The sequence below is a fragment of the Sinocyclocheilus rhinocerous genome, unplaced genomic scaffold (genome assembly GCF_001515625.1).
Source record: "Sinocyclocheilus rhinocerous isolate Xijiao unplaced genomic scaffold, SAMN03320098_v1.1 scaffold601, whole genome shotgun sequence".
Classification (NCBI taxonomy): domain Eukaryota; kingdom Metazoa; phylum Chordata; class Actinopteri; order Cypriniformes; family Cyprinidae; genus Sinocyclocheilus; species Sinocyclocheilus rhinocerous.
Window position 1 is genome coordinate 121,070 of NW_015656605.1, and position 16,550 is coordinate 137,619.

The window sequence follows — 16,550 nt, forward strand, 5'->3', positions numbered from 1 at the left end:
TTTGATGGTCCCCTTTAGACATTCTGTTAACTATAAGTAACTTTGCAACTACATGTCAACTTGAAGTCATTAGAGTATTAGTGACTGTGTGCTTAATATCTGCTAACACTTTATTTTGATGGACATTCTACTGACTATAAGTGACTTGTCAACTTATTCTACTAACCCTAACCCTAGTCTACTAATACTCTAACGAGAGTTAGTTGACATGTAGTTGCAAAGTTACTTATAGTCAACTGAATTTCTAAAGGGGACCATCAAAATAAATTGTCACCCTTTTTTCTGTGGATTAACTTGCATTGATTAATTGTTCACCACAAGACTACACTCTTAAAAATAAAGGTGCTTCACGATGCCATAGAAGAAACTTTCTTTCTAAATGGTTCCATTAAGAACCTTTAACATCTGAAGAACCTTTCTGTTTCACAAAAGGTTCTTTGTGGTGAAAGAAGGTTCTTGAGATTCTAAAAAGGTAAGAAAGAGATGGTTCTTTAAAAAACCTTACACTGAATGGTTCTTTGTGGAACCAAAAATGGTTCTTCTATGGCATCACTGTGAAGAACCTTTTAAGCACCTTTATTTTTAAGAGTGTAGTAATATGCGCTACAGAATTAAATAGGGTCAGTTTTGTTTTCTTGTGGACTTTAAAAACGTGGGAGTTGGAAATTTGTGCATATCTGGTATCAGCTCTTTGCCTTAATGGCGAATCAGAAATGATGACACTGTCTGTCAAACATGCTGGAGTGTGACCTGTTAAAAGATCCCCCCCGTACTCATTAAGATAAGATGTAGCGTTTTAAAGGCCCTCTCCAAAATGACAAAGGGCTCCTCTTGTGTCTGCACCACCTCGCTCTTGTACTCGTCCCACGACAGCATGACTCCCAGGGTTCTTCTGCTTCTATCTCTTCGTGTTTTATCGCTCCTGTCCTCCACTGCAGAATCAGTGCTCACATTCCTCTGTCACATGATGAGCGCACATCCCTTTTTGGTGTTGGGTTTTCATGCAGTCAGGGGCTGATCCAGGTTCAGACGTGACCCCTTTTGACTTCACTGTTTTATTTTTGTATAAAGGCAAAAACTGATTTGAGATCAGCTTGTCATCATCTTACTGCAAAGGCATGGAAAAACGTGTCTTCAGATATTAGCCTTGTGAGAAAGAGAATATGTTCTTTGCACAAGAGCAGTGAGGGTTTCTCAAATAGCGTAATGACTGACAGCATTGTGAGCACTATGCTAAAGTGTTTTAAAGTGAGCCAAAAGCCTAAATGTTTTAACAAGAGAGAGAGAATAAGTAAAGATTAAAGGTAATATAAACTGAACCTGTAGGCAAACTTGCGAAATTCATTTTTGTATTCAGAATAAGCACCATTCCTGTCACACACACACATAGACGCCAGAGCAGCCGTGCACACATGGACGCTAATGCATGGCTATTTAATTAAATGTTGCCAGTTCACTGGGCCAAATAGGTAATCCAATAGCTCTGTAGGAGCCATGTTAAATCCTGTTCCATCAAAGCCTGCTTGCCCCTGACAGCCCCTGTGATGTTTCCCTGGAACATCATGTCTACTTAGTCTGTCTCTTTAAAGACTTTGACATAATTTTATATTGAGTAACAATCTATTCATCTGCATTATCCGCAACCCACAAGCGCACGTTCGGCTGACATTGACCTGAGCTATTATACATACTTGACCGCTCAGGTCTATAATGCCGTAACCCTTTAGAGTGGGTCCATTTGGGGTTCTGATTAAGTAAATCATGGCTTTACTCTGAGCAATGTTACTAGGTTAATACTGCTGACAAGCTCCAATTGAAAAATGTATCTAAATATCAGAACTTGAATATAATACTTAATATTACACATTTGATACATTCTCTGTGAATTTGAGTGTCTGAACACTTCTGCATTTCTGTTTCTCAAAAGCTCTGCTTGAACTGTTAAAGATCCATAAAAAAACATTTAGAGAATAAAAAAAGTGGAGAGATTTTCCTTTGAGGGGTTCAAGGATTTCTCATGTACGCTGGTGAAAAAAAAAGTGTTGTGGAAAGTGGATTTATAGCGCTTTTTTTGCTCGGTTTATGAACTGCTATACTCAGCCAGCTGTTTTGAGACACATTCTGTTAATTTCTGTATACAATACTGACTTCAACAAAGCGGTAGAGTTCATTCTGAGATTTGTGTAATTCAAGACTCTTAGTATAAATATCACATGACGTGAGTGTATGGTTATTGTCATAGCACATTGTTTCAAAGAATATTCCAATGTTCCGTCTTGATGGAAAATATATTCAAGTCAAATAAATAAAACAGAAAATTATGTATGGTTAATTTACAACTTCAACTGGAGAGAGTAAACTTACAGTATTACTATCACAAGGGTAAATACACGTTATGTCTTGTGTGATTTTCACTTTGCGGGGATGAAATGCCTCGGTTTTGTCCTCCCCTCAGGGCCGGTTAATTGTTGTTATCGAGTTGCGTTAGTGCCAGCTGCAACAGGAATTACATCAAAAATAAATAAATGCTCATAGTCCGTAAAAGATTTGCCGGTCCGTCCGCACTACCTAAACAGGATGCCGAAAACAATTCCTCACTTTGTTTGACTTCATTTAGTATTGTGCAGCTTTCTTCCCAACAGATAGATTAAATTGCTGAGTGTTGCCGTTTTTCCCAGCCTTTATAAATCAGGCTTTTATTTGGTCAGTCCCATTGTTTTCATCTTGACTGAGCGCCATTGAGGGCCGTTTTAAATGATACACCCATTTGGGGTTCTGATTAAGTAAATCATGGCTTTACTCTGAGCAATGTTACTAGGTTAATACTGCTGACAAGCTCCAATTGAAAAATGTATCTAAATATCAGAACTTGAATATAATACTTAATATTACACATTTGATACATTCTCTGTGAATTTGAGTGTCTGAACACTTCTGCATTTCTGTTTCTCAAAAGCTCTGCTTGAACTGTTAAAGATCCATAAAAAACATTTAGAGAATAAAAAAAGTGGAGAGATTTTCCTTTGAGGGGTTCAAGGATTTCTCATGTACGCTGGTGAAAAAAAAAGTGTTGTGGAAAGTGGATTTATAGCGCTTTTTTTGCTCGGTTTATGAACTGCTATACTCAGCCAGCTGTTTTGAGACACATTCTGTTAATTTCTGTATACAATACTGACTTCAACAAAGCGGTAGAGTTCATTCTGAGATTTGTGTAATTCAAGACTCTTAGTATAAATATCACATGACGTGAGTGTATGGTTATTGTCATAGCACATTGTTTCAAAGAATATTCCAATGTTCCGTCTTGATGGAAAATATATTCAAGTCAAATAAATAAAACAGAAAATTATGTATGGTTAATTTACAACTTCAACTGGAGAGAGTAAACTTACAGTATTACTATCACAAGGGTAAATACACGTTATGTCTTGTGTGATTTTCACTTTGCGGGGATGAAATGCCTCGGTTTTGTCCTCCCCTCAGGGCCGGTTAATTGTTGTTATCGAGTTGCGTTAGTGCCAGCTGCAACAGGAATTACATCAAAAATAAATAAATGCTCATAGTCCGTAAAAGATTTGCCGGTCCGTCCGCACTACCTAAACAGGATGCCGAAAACAATTCCTCACTTTGTTTGACTTCATTTAGTATTGTGCAGCTTTCTTCCTAACAGATAGATTAAATTGCTGCGAGTGTTGCCATTTTTCCCAGCCTTTATAAAACAGGCCTTTATTTGGTCAGTCCCATTGTTTTCATCTTGACTGAGCGCCATTGAGGGCCGTTTTAAATGATACACTTTGCTTAAGAAGTGGTTCATACAGACGCACTGCTCATAGGACAAATCCAAGCAATAGGCTGCTTTAATTGGTGTATTTGAGCAAGTTTTAGGCAGGTTTCTGTCTCATTTTCACTCCATTTCGCCCCTTTGAAGTCTGTCTTTCATCTCCTTGCTCTCCCCTGATGTTGCTTGTCTTTAGTCTGATGATGTGTGCACATAAAGGCAAACCTTTAGAGAGCTACCTTATCTTTGTGTTCTCTCGCTCTCCTCACCTCCTTTCAAGACTGCTTCGGAGTTTGATTCAACATTCATTGACATTTTCTCAAGCACACTACCTCTCTCTGTCTCTCTTATGGGCGCGGAGACATATGTAATATGTCAGCTTCAGTGGAGACGGCGAACTTTCCGTGCTTCAGATTTAACAATAAAACAACTTAAGTGTAGATACGGTGCCTCTGTGATGGGCAGAAGCACTGTTGCTCTGCTCGGCTGTACGATAAAAGCCTAAAGCCTGAAGATTGTTCAGCATTAACTGTCTGGCAAGTTGTACAGTGGTAAATTTAGCAACAGGTCATGAAGCTCAGATATACAGCATAGACAGCTCAAGGGATGAGCCTGACCCTCAAAATGCTGCTTAACTGTTCTTATCGTCACTGCAGGGTTAACTGCTTGAGGTTTACAGGGGTTTGGATGGCTCTCACTATCGCATTTCTAGGCTGGGATACAGTTTGTGTGAACCTCCCACTCCGGTGAGTCACACTTGTGCATCTTAAAGATCATTGCAGAACGGAGAGAGAAGAGGGAACGAGATGAAGGAGAGGAAGACGTACTAGGAATGTGGAGCCGGTGTGACTCTGTGCTGGTGTGAAGCCTGTTGACTGAAGAGAGTGTGGGAAAAAATGATTGCTCTCTCCATCATTAATCTGAAAAGTACTTCAGTGTCCCCGTCCTGTTGTCTCCTTGAGTACTTGTAGATTGATAAGGCTTAACACTGAAAGAAAAAGTGGACTAATGCTATCCAAATGTAAATTGGACATGTTATGACACTACATCCTCAGGTCAAAGAATCACTGAATCTCTAAAGCATACTGTAAATTACATTTACTGTCACGGTAAGGTATTGTAACATATAAATGGGCTGCTGGAGTTTTTACAGTAGCCTACTGGAAAACACGGTAATTACAATAAACAAACAGCGTCGTTCTCTGAATTTCTGTGGTGAAATTGGCCATTAAATGACTGTGATTAGCACAGTTGAGCTGTATAATTATGATGACTAGCAGTCATTACAGTAATCTCTTGTATTTTTTACAGATTAGCTGTAATAGTGTGACTTCCACAGGCAGAATAAATGATACTGTTGCATTTTTACTGCTTGCTGTTGTTGTTTTTGGTGGTCACTTTTAGCAGCTTGTTTTGTAATGTTCTGGGTTTATTTATTTTTTATATGAAAATTAATTGTTTGTCACCATTGTCATATTTTGTATGCTGAGTGTCAATATGTGTATGTGTTTTCAAGACTGCTAATTTAAAGAGAGAAAAAAACTTGCACTGCAAGATGCACTTATATTTTAAAAGCATATTTGGCAGCTCTTCTGAACTATTGTGGAGGACTTGATAGTCCAAATTTGATAACATCATCTGTTCTCCAGATTTATCATAGTGTCAGCAAATGGATTCACTCGAAATACTTTTGCACAAACTTGAAGAGACTTTCCAACTTGAATCCCCAACCAAACTGAACACTAACCTCCATAATCCTTAAACAATTATTATCAATAAAACAACAGCCTTAAATAGAAACAGAGAAATCTCTTTTACCATCATGCATCTGCAACACACAGCACATTGGAGTTTTATTAGTGTGTGTTGTTGCTTTGGAGCAAAGCCATGCTCTTGCCATTGTTAGCACATTCTCTAACAATTGAGCCAGAGGAAAAGTCATGTTAAACTCTTCCGATAAGTCCCTATGCTTGCCTAAGCATACCAAATTAAATTTTTCATAATAATCATAATTAATTAATAATAATAATAATTTATGCATTTAGCAGACGCTTTTATCCAAAGCGACTTACAGTGCATTCAGGCTATACATTTGTTACCAGTATGTATTCATGCAGTGGCTAATGGGTTTTTCCCCATTGTGGGATCCTACAAAGAAAGGAAATCTCCCTATTTTTGTTTTTATAAAGTAATTTATTGTGTTATGAGAGAAAACAGCCTGATTTGTCTGAAAAAAATTCTAAACATCATTTTATTTTAAATAAATAAATACATTGATTTGATTTGACTCCCATCAGTTCTTTAACCTCTATCTCACCCCAGAAGTTCAGTGTTAGTCCTCCATTAGTCACACACATTTTACATGCCATTGCTGTAAATTCTACAATTAACTTTCAAGGCCGGACAGCAGCTGGAAGAATTCATTTCATAATATAATAACACATTGTAATTTCAGAATGTAGGTTGTTATTGTTATATTTAATGTGTTATTTGTTATAATGCAGTTTAGCTTTCTAGTTTGTCACATCACTTTCTAGCTCTAGTTCAAGGTCATATGTTTGCCGGGGTGACTCTCACTTTGAAGAAAAATGTTTAAAGCTCACTGTCCAAATCTGCTGGTCAATTTATCCGATTTGGGGTTAATACCCACCTTTCGTCCTCTGAACAGCGCTTCCTCATTCATAAGTTTGTCTCAACTTAAGCAGTAAGAGGAATCGATAATTCAATAGCACTGGCGTCCGAGTCCGGCCCTGGGCTGGATACACAAGCCCTCTTTGTTAAAACAGTATTAATTAATAGGCCAAAACATTGTACTTTGTATCCAGACAGTAATCTGACCAGACAGGTTATTCACGATAGGAGATGTCATTGCTATTTATCAAATTCTCAAGAGAACCGCTTTAGATGTCGATAGGCGGGTTGATGAAGCTACAGAAGAATGCGATTGAGATATGCATGTATATGTATGTATATACATACACAATTACGTATTCAGTTGTTATTTAACAAAAGTATTTCATATGAAAATATTTATTCCATTATCCCCCCCTCTTGTTTTCTTTTTCTAAAGTGTTATTATCTGACTGTTCACTGCAGAAGAAGCTCTTATGAAGCTCAGTCTCTGAAAAATGTCCGTGCGATTTTATGATCAACGTTTTCCCTTAATAAATAAATATGTATTTGCATAGTCATGCATATAATTGATTTTCGGCAACACGTTATAATAACATTCATTACTAATAACAAACGTTGTATAATGCATAATATACACAACAGAATCATCCAAACAAAACAGAAACGGGTCGATTTGTACATTGTATAATTTCAGACATTAAATTATAAGAGCAATTCTAAACGTGCGCATGAAGGATTCTGTTCCAACGCTTCCATCACATGCACCAACATAGCAAAGAGAAAAATTAAATAATACGAACTACGTAAATACCATGACACAGATGCTACAATCTTTTTTTTTTTTTACATTTATTTTATGAATCGAAAACACGGTGTTGAGGTGAGCTCAAGTTTCACAGTCATGATAAAATCATAGATATCATAAAAATGAGTGCCCGCAGTCGATGTCCTTTTATAACCCTTATAAAACATGAACATTACATTGAGAGATTCACATATGGTTGTAGACACTGAGAAAGAGATGAAGGAACAAGAACGAAAAGAAATAGCAAAGAAAATCCAGAATATGCTCCCACAATGCCTTGATGAAGCATAAAACAACCAAACTCATTTTGTCGGTATTAACATAGGTATTTTACACGTGCCCGTACCATATCAATATTAGTGTGTTACCTGAATTAGATTTTTACACCGAGAATAAAAGCCTGATGTGTGCTAATATGGGCATCTGACGGAGACTCTCCGTTGAATAATTTCCTGATATCGGATTATATTCACAATACACTCTTTAATAAGCAAAGGAACGATCATCGTTTCGTTTAATGCTCATTTATTTTGTTTCAGAACTCAAAGAGCATAAACTTGAACTGAAATCGTGTTTTATCCGTGTTTAACACTGCGGTTTTCATGTTTGGCAACAAAAGTGATTTCTGTAATATTTCACAAATATCCACAGAGAAACTTTGTTTCAAATAAAACGAGGCCAGCCTCTTTATTTTCATTAATTACTAATAACGTATTAAAGCAGAAATGTTCGCGTTGTTGTCACACAAACAGCCGAACAATCGTCCCAGCTGCTTTATATCATCATATTCAGATTCAGCTTCTTGTCTTCTGCAAAAGTTCAACTTTTTTATTTTCTCGTAGTTCAACATTTTGTGGAGTTGTCCCTCCATCCGCGAAAATATCCACGTAAAGTTTGTCCACTTCACAGTTTGTGTTCTCATAAATAGCCTCTCCTTTTTCTCTCGCGTGTCCTTCATGAGGAAACATAAATAATGCGTTTCTCTGTCGCGTGCGATGCTCAGTGACGTCACAGCCCCAGAGCCGCCGCGTGCTTTTTCGCCTTCAGTCTCAGATCCGCGATGCTTGAGTTTTTGTTGGTGCTTTTTGCCGCCGCTGCCGCCGCCGCCACCACCGAGGCGGATTCCGCCGCGAGCGTCGCCAGGGGCAAACCGAACGGCGGGGCGGGAAACATCATGTAGGGCGCGTGCGCCGCCAGGTGCGAGTGCAGGTGATGGTGCGCGTGGGCCACGGCGCTGTCCAGCTGCAGCTGCGCCTGCACCTGAAAGGAGAAGGGCGGCACGTTGCAATGACTATCCTATGGACGCACGGGTGGGAAGAGAGGGGGAGAAACACATTAACTTAAGAGAGACTATGCAGAGCTGTTACTGGGCACTGGATCAATTGCATTTATCATCATAAAAAATGCATTCGGACACCTGCATTCCACTGTGCTGGCAACTATAGCCTATGCCCCCCCACGAAAAATGCACAAATCTCAACTCATCTATGCATATTCTTCGTCAAGATCTCTCAGTCATGGTGACATTGCAATAACAAAAAGGAGGGAAATCTGAGTGTGTGATTCATAGAAATAGAAATAGGACGCCTCTGCATTGTAACTTGCCTGCTGGAATGGCATGCGCAGAGCTCCCACGTTGACATATGGAGCGACACGACACGCTTCGAACTGACTCGCCGCTCCGATGAGAACTCCTGCAAAATGTTGACATTGACTTGTTATCTATATGTCTTCAAAAACGAATTGCTATCATATTTCACAGTAAATACAAATAAAAAGATCAAATGAACTTGGCTACACCGTAGTGCAACGTATAATTTTTGTTTTATTCTGTATGTTGCAATCGTCCCGTCTAAATCCCATCATCTAACAACAAAAACAATATATAAGGTTTTAATAAAACAGCAAGCCAGAATAAATAAACGAATAACACAATAGCAATTCCTAATTTATTTTGTGCAATCTAAGCATTCAAATGCACGTGGAGCGTTTAAATCCAACGCACCTTTATGCAACTGATTTTCCTGCTTTCTGCATTTGGCCCGTCGGTTCTGAAACCAAACCTGAAAACACAAGACACTGATTGACAGCTGTTGGTGAGCGAATGTGTAAATCCTCCCAAAATGACAACAGTCTCGGCAAAACTGTGTAGCTATCCCTGAGGACCTCTAAAATATTCATAATGCGTAACCGCACATTTGAATTATTATATCTCTATACGAGCGGCGAATTGACGTAAAAAGCGGCCAGCTATAACCACAAAACAAACAGATTTATTCAAATGTTAAACAATCTTAAACTCGTGCATCTGAAAAAAGTGCCATAATATATATCGTCTTTCTCTAATGGTTTAATCCGAGTCCCAGAACAAGCAAAGCGACCCTCTGATAGCAAAAACCCAGCATGGGACTATACATGCCTGGACTTTAATAGCAGGCTAAAATGAAGACATGACTTGCTTACATCAGAAAGAAAGTCTGTGTTACACAGCCTATATGGGCATTAGAGATATAGGAAATGATTATGTCTCATGCATCTGTTTTGAATCGCGCACAGTTCCAGTGCACTGTTTATTCGTTTTGATCGACACTGCATTTGCATGATATTTCTGCTGTAAGTGAAAGTGGAAACGCGATAATAAATATATGATAATAATCCCGATACGTTATGAATTTATCCGTTTAAATAGCATGTTAGTCTTTGAGCCAGCGGTGTGGCCTTGTCTGTGAATGCTGAATATGAAAAGAGCATCAGATCTTTATTTGGGTAAAAATGATGATGATAATTTATGTAAATCCGCAGGCCTTGCTTGGGACAATGCCCTTTGGTAAGATCCCAAAGAGAGACGATGGTTTAACTTTTTTTCCAGGGAGGTCTTTTGAGCCCATTTTTAAAAGGACCAATGTATTCAAGGAGTGCATTTTATATCCCCACCCAAGGAATGAATAGATACAAGTGAATGAAATAAGAGATTGTTCTTCTTCTTCTGATCAATCACACCAGAGCCAATGTCTATGCTGAATATCATTATTCGGCTCAGTCGCTCGTCTCTTGTTACACATATATTGAGCCTTATTATGTTTCTGTGCAGATGGTCTTCCCCATCCTAAAAAGCACACTACAGATGTTGCCTGCAGGCCAATGCGCGCAAATCAGGGAATCATTTTAGTTCGTTGTTTTGTTCATTATCGCTCAGCGGCGTTGATTTAAGCGGCGTGATATAACTTTTTCGACAATATCATCCCACCATTCAACACATAAGCTGATATCTAATTTTATTTACCACGCTGAGGTAGGCTATGTATGTGAATATGCACATATAACACTAATAATAACGACGTTATTCTGTGCTGGAAACGTTGTGTTTAGGCTATCTACAAGGAGTGCCCATGCACAATTTGTATAGGCCTACCTATATTAGCCTACTCTTGTTATTAATCGATTTTATTTCAAATGCATTTACATTTTTAATCTCTCATTACTTAGAAATTATTTCGGAGACTCTACATTGTTAATGATACTGTGTCAATAATTTAATGAACTGATTAGAAGGCTACGCGTTCATGTTGCACATACACTCTAAAAAATGCTGGGTTAAATAAACCCAGTGCTGGGTAAAATAGGGACAAACCCAGCAATTGGGTTGTTTTGACCCAGCGGTTGGGTTACTACCCAGAAGGTTGGGTTAAACATTTAACCAAACCGCTGGGTCAAAACAACCCAATTGCTGGGTTTGTCCCTATTTTACCCAGCACTGGGTTGTATTTAACCCAGCATTTTTTAGAGTGTAGCAGGATGTAGGCCTATGTAATTACATAATAATGACACGTTAATTATATATACAATCGCCTATATATAGCAAAAATAATTACTGTGCACTTAATATGTAATTGCATACAGCCTCTAAGGTTCAACATTAGCTAGCATTAATCGAAAGTGTTTCTCCTCTCGCAAGGGAAACCATAATGCACACAGCATCAGCACACATGTAGACAGCACATGCATGCCTGACCTGTACCCTGGCCTCCGACAGCCCGAGTCTCTGGCTCAGCTCCTCTCTCATAAAGGCGTCTGGATAGTGCGTTTCATCGAACAGTCTCTCCAGCTCATTCAGCTGCTCAAGGGTAAAGTTAGTCCGACTCCTTCTCTGCTTGATTTTAGTCTGTGTCTCATCCTCCAGCGGCTTACAATCCTCTTTGCGTTCTTTCATATCTGTGTTACCTGAAAACGGAGCAGAAATCAGGAATGAACGCTTCGTCCAGTGATGAGAAAGGAGGGCAGTGTGTGCCCACTGATGTCGGTCACGGATGTTTTGTCCTACACAGAGCTCTTTAATTATTTACGCGCTATACATATGCATGGAGAGTCTCTCTGAACCGGATGCTTATGACAGGAATATTATCCTATTGCACGTGAAATTAACAGCCTGGCAAATCGGCTGGATGCTACGAAAATGAAACTAATAAAGACAACAATTAACGAATCTGAATGAAAATCCCTGCTGTCAAAATAACAATTAACCTGTATTAGAAACAATGTGTTCACAATTAGATGTTTAGAAAAATAATAGATAAATCCAATCGAAATGATCCGCAGTTAACATTATTATTATTTTTATTATTATGATTGTTATACCTACTGTTCTCGTGATAGGGTATTATTTTAAATCTCAGATTTCAAATAGCTAATTGAAATATAGGCCTTCAGCGTGTCTCGTGCATAAAATGCGTGTGGATTTATAACCCACTGGCACATTCTTTGTTTGTTTGTTTTCTACATGATTTGTTTCTGTTTAGCAAAAGCCTATAAAAGCCTTAATGTATAGCCTAACATACGGGTAGCCTACATATTTTATTTTATGAGTCTGTTATCTCATGCATAATCTGTAAATCTTGCAAACGTCTTAACCTCTGGCTACGAAGTTTCACAACTAACATAAATATATATATATATATATATATATAGCATGAAACTACAATCCGACAACAAAAATACAGCCGCAATGTTACAGCGCTCGATTGTATCACTTGTTAACTTTTGATTGGTTCTTTAGGTTTGTTTTCAGGCTGCTTCAGTCATATTATGACAGTGATGACTGTCAAATTATTATATGATTATCACGTTTCGTGTAGCCTGAACGAAATTAATGTGACTTTCAAATAAAATAGAAAATATCGAAATCGAAGAAGTTCTAAAACTTATAGTATAGAAAGTAAATAAATAGGCCTTCGAAGAAGAAATAGCGTGATGAAATCATTTTTAAAAATGTCCCGCAGGATAAACGCTAGAGACACGAAGGAAACACTCACCGTCTGTGAGTTTGGGGCTGATCGAGTCTCTGGTTCTCTCTGACGCGAGCATGTCCGCTTCTCTGGCCGGCGATGAGCGCACGCCGCCCCGCGTGATGCTGCTCAGCTCCTCGCGAACCGGTTCCACTGACAGACTCTCCCTGTTCCTCGCCGAGCCGGCCTCCAGCACCTCCCGGTACGTGATCACTTCCTTCTTTTCCTTCACCTTCTGATCAAAAGATTTAGAGACAAACGCGGTAAGTTCTTCCATCACTGCGCCCAAGAAGAAGAAAAAATCAATCTTCTCTTTAGATCCCCAGCAGTCTACCATAAGACATCAACAGCGTTCTCGTTCTATCGGCCTGAATGCGACGTGATGTGACGAGATCTTTGACAATTCCTCTTGTTGCGGAGTGTGCGGACTTGCTGCCGATTCACTATTGAAGTCACACTATTTATACTTGGCGAAGCGTCTGCCCCTTGATCCGCGCGCGTTACCACGAGCCCCCTTCCCATAGAGGCGGGCTGGGCTGGGCTGGGCTGGGGTGGGGTGCAGGGGGAACCTTATCTGTCCTTCAGATCCACATCACCCTTCCGTGCTCGCTATTGGCCAAGATTAACAAGAGGAGCAAATTAATGTGATTAAGCGTGGACTGGTGAGAGTTTGGAAACACCAGGGTTCATGATGATGGTGGTGTTGGAAAGCTCTGCTGGGACGAGGCCAAAACTGAAAAGGGCACGCCATGGACACTCTTTGATCTGAGCTGGAAAACGAGAGAGCGTGATAGAAGAGCCAGGAGAAGGGGGAAAGACAAAATATGCACTCTGTGATCATGGAAGTGACACATAACAGCATCATTAAGAATTTCATTTTGACCCACCGTTCTTCTGTAGACGAGAAATACAATTGAATCTTCTCAGAAAACAGCTGTGAGGCTTGTTTTATTGCGGGCTAATTAGACTATAAACAGTCTGTTGTATACAGTAGCCTATATATTTAATGCAATGATATTAGAGTGTGTTTTCCATAAAGCGTCGTTTCAAAATCTAATGGCAAAACGAAGAACATCTTGAATCGAAATTATTTAAAGAGAATCTAAATCAAAACAACCAATTTGAACAATTTAGTCAAAGTGTATTGGTATTATAACAGCCATAAAAATAGCTTCGTAGTAAAGCAATAATAAAATGGGCTACACGTGCAATAACACGTTTTGTTTTCATTCAAAATGTCTTACAGCATGAAAGAAATATTCACTATTTAAAAAATTTTAATATTTCAACACTTAAAGGACATCTGTTTCTATTATTAGCAACTGCAGCCTGATGACTTGCAATACTTAAAAAATCTTGAATTAAAATTATTGCTATTGAATTACACAAACTTAGTAAAATTATTACGTAGGCCTATTTGCCTAATATGGTTAATTAGCCGGCAAAGTAAATACGTGCATTTGGGCATCAACAGCGAATTAAAAAATACAAATAAAAAAAGACCAAATCCTACTACACAGCAAGAATATTAGATCGGCGGAAAATGACTTACACAACTAGACGTCTTCTAGGATATCGATAAATTACAAAACACAGCTTCTCATCATCTCAGCGCTAATAATTAGCCTACATCACAATGCAATATGTATCTTATATGTCTCTCTTATAGCCTATTCATATAGGCTATAGTAATTCTTCAAGCACACACGCATTTATTATTCGAAACGCTGCCAAAATGTATTATTCTAAGACCTAACTAAGCATTTCCATCTCAAACGCGAAGATTATTAATAATAATAATAATAATAATAATCTTCCTAAAATATTTTTCCCCCCAGTAAGACGTCATACTATTAGACTGTGTTTGGCGATATCAATTAATTAATGTAATCTGTAATTGGCTTGTAGTAGGTTGAGTAAAACTATTACAAGGCTATGTTGAAGATTATGCATATCTTTAAATCTTTACATTGATGTTAGAATTTCGTGTTTTTTTTTTCTTCCCAAAAGCGACAACGGAACTAAGACTTCAGTTTGACTTTTAGAATATTTTTTTTTTTTGTAAGTAGTCGAACTTTTACCTTCAACATTTGAGACAAATCATGTTTACCTTTACTTTTACCTTCGCATTTGTATTTTTTCAGATTTGTCGGTCTCTATATGCATCTCACAGAAAATTAGTTTATAGCCCATTATAATTTTATAACACATTCCGACCAAAAATATGAAAGCTTAACCTGATCTCAAAATCGCTTTTTCCTTTAAAAACCATTTCACTCAGCCTGCAATTTCTCAGTACAAAAATAACACACACAATCCAAGTTTAACTTATGTGATCTTATGGCGACCTTGTCGCTGAGAAATGCACGAACAGAAACAATGTTGCATTTCACGCTGATCATGAGAAGATGTGATCACGCGACGGACGATCATGTTTGATTGGTAATTCCTGCCGCGCGCGCATCGATGATCTCCAGCCCGGTTGCTTCTGTCTGCTCGGCGGCTCACAGCGCTGTTGTGACACAGTAGCAGTGTGTGTCGTTATCTAGGTAAGAGTATGAATATTAAAAATCAATCGTTTTACACACAAGCGTCAGAATATATTAGCAGACGTGCTGTTTATTTGTTGCATAACAGAGGAAGCGCGTGGAAATGTGGAGGAAATCGAGCTAGTAATTCTGACAGCATTCGGTTTTAATAGTTTTTATAACCTTTATAGACGCAATTTTCATAATTACGTTTCCACGTTCTCCCGTTTATGTTCTTTTCCTTCATTAAACAAGGCACTTGATCTGTAAACAGTGGAGGTGCATCTAACGCGAGTTTCGCAGAGTTTTATTAAGGTTTGGGATTTAGTACATTATATGAACGGATGCAAATTCTGATGTGCTTCCTGCGTTTTTAACACATTTCTTGCCTTATGCATGCGTTTTATGTTCTGCCGCTTTCTTTTCAACTTCTGTTACTGTGTAGCAGACCTCAAATAAGAAAAATCGATAATTTTATGTTAAATTGCATGAGTGTGCATGCATTTTAATTAAAAAACAGAGTGTTCACAGCTTAGAAAAATTTAATTTGCATCCTTATCAGGCATGTGTGGCTTGAGCTACTGATTCACAGTGATGGCATAACATTTCTGTTATCTGAGACAGGTGTTTGTGCCCTACAGTCAATGCCTTTCTACTGTTTACCCCAGCGAGCGGAGTGAACATGGGCCGTCGCTCGTCAGACAGCGGGGACAACAGGAGGAAGAGGAGGCAGAGAGGCCGTTCTTCATCCTCCAGCTCCTCTGGCAGCAGAGTGACCAGCCCCATCAAACACTCCAGCAGACGAACGCGCTCCAGAGACCGAAACAGAGCCACAGACAGGAGCTAGACACTGAAGAATGAAATATATATAAATAAAAAAAAAGAAGTTTGTCCCTGTAATCTTTCATCAAAATGTAATAACTTGCTCTTCCTCTGAAACAATTTTCTTGTTTGACTGACATCACACGCTCCCTGCCATGCACCCGTCACATACAAGCTCTAAAGCAGTTATTCAGTTTGCATCCCTATTCATGTCAATGCCAGTTGCTCGGCTGGCACATTGAGCCCAGAAGAAAAGTGCACTAAAAAAAAAAAAAAAAAATTAAACCCTGCGGCTCGTGGCGATACATTGAGGTCTTAAGACACGAAACGAACTGTCTGTGCAAGAAACAACAGTATTTATATAGTTTTTTACCTCTGATCTGAGCGTGTTCACAACATCCGGCGCGTGAAGCGTGTACGTGCTCTGGCATAGTAGACATAGATATATATAAGTAGATGCCTCATTAGTGACTGTTCCTATGGGCCGCAATACGTTCCAAAATGGCGGACGCGTCAACGTATCTGGAGCGGGCGAATAGGGCATCTATACATATCTATGATAGTAGACGCATGTGCGGAAGCGATCTGTCGCTCGTATATGTCACTCATTATTTACACAAGACTGGCCCGCCAGCAAGGCCTGGGAGCACTTCGTCAGCAGGGGCGGGAGGTGAGGGCCTTTGCCCAGTTCTTTTGGACCA

The 16,550-nt window shown here is 38.9% G+C and overlaps 1 protein-coding gene and 1 long non-coding RNA gene across 5 annotated transcripts; one reads left to right on the forward strand and one right to left on the reverse strand.

The window, feature by feature from the left end:
* Nucleotides 1-7,292: 7,292 nt before the first annotated feature.
* shox2 (shox homeobox 2) lies at nucleotides 7,293-12,913 on the reverse strand. 4 transcript variants are annotated; one of them, XM_016528123.1, is made up of 6 exons: nucleotides 12,834-12,851; nucleotides 12,527-12,734; nucleotides 11,230-11,438; nucleotides 9,223-9,280; nucleotides 8,823-8,911; nucleotides 7,293-8,513 (listed from the first exon to the last, which is right to left on the reverse strand). In XM_016528123.1, exons 1-6 carry the CDS (start codon nucleotides 12,834-12,836, stop codon nucleotides 8,226-8,228), a joined length of 855 nt encoding a protein of 284 aa, XP_016383609.1. In that variant the 5' UTR covers nucleotides 12,837-12,851; the 3' UTR covers nucleotides 7,293-8,225. The 4 variants fall into 4 exon arrangements, with proteins under 4 accessions (XP_016383609.1, XP_016383607.1, XP_016383608.1 ...); XM_016528121.1 differs by having other exon boundaries at nucleotides 11,236-11,438; nucleotides 12,527-12,913; XM_016528122.1 differs by having other exon boundaries at nucleotides 7,293-8,477; nucleotides 12,527-12,913.
* A 2,025-nt stretch (nucleotides 12,914-14,938) lies between these two features.
* LOC107720431 (uncharacterized) lies at nucleotides 14,939-16,095 on the forward strand. Its single transcript, XR_001637614.1, has 2 exons — nucleotides 14,939-15,048; nucleotides 15,669-16,095. It is a non-coding gene; the product is annotated as an uncharacterized LOC107720431 (long non-coding RNA).
* The last annotated feature ends 455 nt before the right edge of the window (nucleotides 16,096-16,550 follow it).